The 5349-nt window shown below is 43.0% G+C and overlaps 1 protein-coding gene across 1 annotated transcript; it reads right to left on the bottom strand.

The window, feature by feature from the left end:
* Positions 1 to 3860: 3860 nt before the first annotated feature.
* Positions 3861 to 5349, bottom strand: LOC109969660 (leukocyte cell-derived chemotaxin-2-like). The gene is made up of 3 exons (XM_020616700.1): positions 4853 to 5349; positions 4130 to 4281; positions 3861 to 4053 (listed from the first exon to the last, which is right to left on the bottom strand). Exons 1-3 carry the CDS (start codon positions 4978 to 4980, stop codon positions 3887 to 3889), a joined length of 447 nt encoding a protein of 148 aa, XP_020472356.1. The 5' UTR covers positions 4981 to 5349; the 3' UTR covers positions 3861 to 3886.

The raw sequence follows: 5349 nt of genomic DNA, 5'->3' as shown, positions 1-5349 counted from the left end.
GCTGAAAACTTAAACCTTTAAAACACAAATATATAATTTCATTTGTAAACTAACTAGAAGGCAAATAAATATACTGGGGTCAAGGCCAGGAGAGAAGCTGGGAGTGGTTGGGCCAGCACATTTTTATAGGTTGTCTCGTTATTGCTACTTTAAATAATTACTGAAATTAAGCTGGGAGTCAATTTTAAGGTGTAAATTTGTTCTTTGTTATTCTATAGTTTCTTATTTTCAATTAATCTCATGTGTAATGCAAAGCAATAGATGGTAGCCAAAGATGACCTAATTAAAACATTTTACAAATATATAGTTTCATTTTGAAAACAATCATTTCCCAGTATTTTGAGGAACAATTTTAAGCCTCAGATAAATCAACATTTGCTGCTTTAATGAATATTTTGAGTTTTTATTTAACAAAACCTGCAAGTCTCTGTTTTATGTTTCCGGTTCTGGTTGTCAGTGTGTTTATCTACTGTTACTATGTGTCCTCACCTGCGTGCGTTTTCCAGGTAGCCATCAGTGCGATCAGCGTCACACACACAGCCGTCATGAGGATGAACAGGACGCTCAGTGTGACTTCCAGAGCAGAACCACCGCAACACACCGACTTCCTTCTCGCCATACTGTCATTGAGTACACGGCAGAAAATAGTGAGTTAGCCCCAGTGAATGTGGCCATAATGAGTCCGGACCCTGGTCCAGCTTATCGCTCTGTGCCGTAGATCTCCACTGTTCCCCACCAACTATTAAACCCCCTCCCCCTCAGTGGGCCACACCGCTGCACTGGGGGGCTGGTTTCCTCCTCAGGAAACACAGGAAGCTATCTGTTTCCAACAAACAGCTCCAACAGGTTGTTCTGTGCAGCGAGGAGCTGGCAGAGCAGCAGGACCACAACAGAGATGAGGGATTCCTCCTTTCTTCAGACAGTGTACAAAGTGATGGCAGTTCTTAGCCCTTGGAGCTGTGTGTTGAAAACAGATGGGTCTCACGTGTTTCACTATTTCCCTTTAACATCTTGGTGCCGTGTTGGAAATAATGTGAGTTTGTTGTTTGTGATGCTCCTGATATTCACACAACGGCAGCAAATAGAAACATTAAGCCACTTTTTTTTAACCACTTCCTGGAAATTCAGTAAAATTTTGTACAAAAGTGTGAATGGAAACGTGACCAGTTCATGGCAAACTACTTCCAACACCTCAAAAACCTAGTCCGAGGTTTGAATCTGAGTCCCGGCATTAATATCTAAACAGACCTGAATCAGAATCTACATGAAAACAACACGATGCTACTGAACTTCAGCTGGCTGGGTTGGAGAAAGTGTGAAACCCCGGAGAGAAAACGTGTGTTGACTGATCCGAGGAGCGTTTTACAGCTCAGGGCCAGTTCAGCTGTTATCTAACTGATAAGCAGTCCAGTTTGACGACAGGCTGTTTCACACACCGCCCACGGGTACACGGAAGTCACTGCCTGAGCCTCATGTTACAGATGTCAGATTCTGATCAGTGGCTATGGATAAAACACAGTTTATAAGTGATAAAGGCAATAAATTCATTCCAACTGTTGTCAGACTGCTTGGTTTGCTGGCACAGCGGCAGATACAGGAGTCTCAGCTAAAGATCCACTGTCAGGCTTGTATCGGAGCTTTTGACCATGGCTATGTCTCTCTGTGAGGTTTTGAGACTGTTTGTGCTAGTTTAGCATCTCTTTGTAGTCCCTCCTTGTCTCTTAATTGACTTTCCAGCAACAAATGTTGGCATTCAGTTCATACACATAGAGTCCATGTGTCCTTTGTGCCAGCAGATTATTATGACCGACAGGTACATGGAGCAGCCTCTGCTCACCTTGGCAGTTGTTATGAGCCAAGGAGGATGTTAGGTGATCAGCATATGGAGGGACAAAGTCTGCGTTAGAAGGACAAGAAAGTGGATGCATGGATCAGAAAACATGTGAAACCTACTGTTTTTTAACCATGATTGTTTCACAACCGCATCTGTGTGCTGATCATTGTTTCCATAATGATGAAGGTCCTGTAACCTTAGGGAAGTGAAACCACAACCTAACTAGGCTGTTCTTATGCCTAAACCTGACCGAGCTGTGATGGGTCAGTAACGGGAACTGTGTTCATGATTGTTTCTATGGTGACAGAGGTCTTGCAACCGTCCCGTTCTGTGGGTTATATTCAGAAGCAGAGACAAGCAGAGTATGATGTTGTGGTTTAGCTATGGGGACTTGTTGCTTCCTGATCAGCTGGAACATTAACCAAGTACCGCGTTATGTACGTGTGGATAGAATGCTACGCTGACAGTTTCTGTGCGTTTTGGCTTGACTCTATCACACCACTTAGGCGGTTAGCAACAACCTATATACGTGCCTTTGTTTTCCACGCTGACAGTTCCTGTGCTGTGGATTGGATTGTGTACACTGGTCTTTTTGTTCTTTCACCTGTCCGTCTTCATCTTCCTGCCCTTTTGGTTTTTGCCGTCAGTCCCTGGATTCACCTGTTTGTTTCCCTCCACCATCTCTACTCTACCCGGACTTTTATATACTTGGACTTGGTTATGTTCTTTTGATACTTTGTGTTCTTTTGTAACCAGCAACCAACATGTTTTCCCCCCTAGCACCTGGGTCTGCAAACTTGAGTCCAACCTCAGTCCTCCCTCACCCTCCTGGTGAGGGGGGCTACCATAACAATCTGTGTTTCTCATCTAAACTGAAACCCACTGACCATTTTACTGCAGAGTCTGCAAGCATTAAACGGCATGAGAAGGCACTAAATTAATGAAGTGGTTATTGTGTTTAGTCACATTGTCGAAACGTGTTCTCGTATATTGAAAACAAAAGACTAAATATTAAGATATTTCAGTGTGAAATTTATTATGCATTAACGTATCAAAATAAGCATGTGCACATGGATCTTGACTGCTTAGGAAAAACAGAAAAAACTAACTCCAACTTGGCGGTATACAATATATGTATGAAAAGATGTTACTATCTGATTGGTCCATAACTGTTGGGGAGCAGTTGTGGTTTAAACTTAACTCTCCCGTTATTGGTCCTTCAGTCCATCCATCCTCCAATCATCCTCTCTGCTCCAATGGTCATGGACAGCGCCCTAAAAAGGGAGGAATACCTATACTGTCTTAATTCCTACATAAACACTTATGTCTTCCTTTGTTTCCAAGGAACTGCTCTGCCTGTGTGTGTATATTGCTTCCTCTTATCTAGTCTCTGTTTCAACTATTCAAGGAATTCCAATAAACTATAGCTCCCCTGGCCCATTAGCCAGGTGGTGGTAATAAAGTATCTGTGGACCCTCTTTGCTAAAGCTGTAAATCTAATGAGATTTCAGTGTTTTAGTGAAGCAGTATGGTAATAAAGTATCTGTGGACCCTCTTTGCTAAAGCTGTAAATCTAATGAGATTTCAGTGTTTTAGTGAACCAGATATATAGATATGTAACTACATAAACATAAACACAACTGTGAGATTAAAATATATAAACGTATGTATGCTATATAATAAAAACACCAACTAATTATATTCATCTCTATCTAAAAATGAAAATCACCCTAACAACATATCTGGCCTTGGTTGGATTTAGATGATGCCTTTTAAAGCTCAGTACATTAGATATAAACAGTCTGTAGCTTACATCAGCTGACTGCTGACCTGTTTGCATACACACTCAGTGACAATATCTTTTAAGTAGGAGTAATAACATGGACATTTACTTGTCAGGTATACATACAAAAGGCCTGTGCATATGACTGGCACTGTGTTTGTGTTGTTGCAAAGTTATTGAAAAACCACAGGAAAACTCCACTTTAGATGCTTTTAGTTTATTACAGCAGTTTGCAGACCAGCAGGAAATGTGGATGTCCTGTGAGGCGATCAGAAGTACCGGGTGGGGTTGCTCCTGTCGCACATCTGGACGTGGACGTGTGAGGTGATCCCTGGGTAAACGCTCTGCATGGGCAGCATGGTGCCGATCCTCTGCCCCTTCCTCACTGACCCGGAGGTTCGGTCTGGACTCACATAGAACAACTTGAAGCACAGACCTGCAGGCCACAGCATCAATTAATCAATCATTTAACTAATAACAGGATCAGGATTCTGCTGGTGTGATGGACCCACCCTTTCCTCTCAGGTTGATGCCGTTGTCGATGGCAGCCTTGTTGGGGTCGCCGTAGGGGATGGCCCTTCCATTGAGAGTTACGTCAAACGGTGCATAGACGGCAGATCCATCACTGCACTTGATGTCCAGACCTTTGTGCTCCCTGTTTCCTCTGAAACACGGGGGATATCCGGCTGTTAACAGTTGCGTCACAGGCACACATGCTGCAGCTTATGATTGGTCTCATGGTCAGTTCATCTGGTTTTAATTTTCTAATGAATCTATTCATTTTATAGTGTTTAAAATGTAGAGATTTAGTGGAGAACAGAGAGCAACAAATCAGTTGTTTACTGCTAGACTATCTGTGGAATGTTGGAGCAGCTGTAGTAGATGATGATTTGTATTTTCATGTCTGACGTCATATCCAATATGTGTCAGCTGACTGAGTTGTATCAGTGGCAACCAGCTGGGTTGGTGTACTCGGCTGACTGCTGGCACCAACTTTGTTCGAAATCTGACTGCTGGATTTAGGTCATTTTAGTGGCTTAGGGCTTAGAATCAGCTCCAGTAGCAGCTTTGTGTTTAAAAGCATCAACACCTTGAGCTGCTCTCAGAACAGCTGGGAGCAGAAAAATTGAAAGTCTCAAAGACTCAGAGACTCAAAGTCAGACTATGAAGTGCTTTAGAAACCAAGACTTTTACGTGTTGAGACTCAGTGTTGTGGTGTCATATTGTTGTGTTACCGTCTGGCTCCGTAGTGTCCCTGTCCCCAGCGGTCACTCGTCCTCCTGCTGTTGGTAGGGTTTCCATTGCAGAGCTGGCCAAACTTAACGCCATCACACAGACACACCACAGCTGGAAACACATACATTATTAGCTGGAGACAAACTCCGGCCTTCTCCCACAACCACAACTGAGTCCTGGCATTTACTGGTTAACCAGTGTTCATGTAATGTGGGTCAGCGAACAGCCCTTTGTCTCCAGAAAACAATCAGTAAACATGACAAGCCAACACACATTCAGAGCTCAGAGCACCAGCAGGCAAACACACCTACATCTGAACACGACTTTATTCTGAGTCTATCGTTTCTACTGCAGAGAAAGCATCATGTAAAGCTGACGACCACAGGATGTCTGACTGCAGCTAAAGCTTCATATTAATGAATTTTCCAGGTGTTCAGAGTGAACGTTTGACCTTTTACAGCTTTGAAACAACTAAAGTGTCTGAAACAAACTGTGA

The sequence above is a fragment of the Monopterus albus genome, unplaced genomic scaffold (assembly GCF_001952655.1).
Source record: "Monopterus albus unplaced genomic scaffold, M_albus_1.0 scaffold177.1, whole genome shotgun sequence".
Taxonomy (NCBI): Eukaryota; Metazoa; Chordata; class Actinopteri; order Synbranchiformes; family Synbranchidae; genus Monopterus; species Monopterus albus.
The sequence above is the reverse complement of the archived record's forward strand: the minus strand, read 5'-3'. Positions and strand labels throughout refer to the sequence as shown.

Bases quoted from the DNA above. Each gene is read 5' to 3' on its own strand.
- LOC109969660 (XM_020616700.1), bottom strand. From the start codon at position 4,980: ATGTATGTGTTTCCAGCTGTGGTGTGTCTGTGTGATGGCGTTAAGTTT. The intron at 4,282-4,852 runs GTAACACAACAA...CCCGTGTTTCAG, and splicing joins GGACACTACGGAGCCAGACG to AGGAAACAGGGAGCACAAAG. The intron at 4,054-4,129 runs GTGGGTCCATCA...TGTGGCCTGCAG, and splicing joins CATCAACCTGAGAGGAAAGG to GTCTGTGCTTCAAGTTGTTC.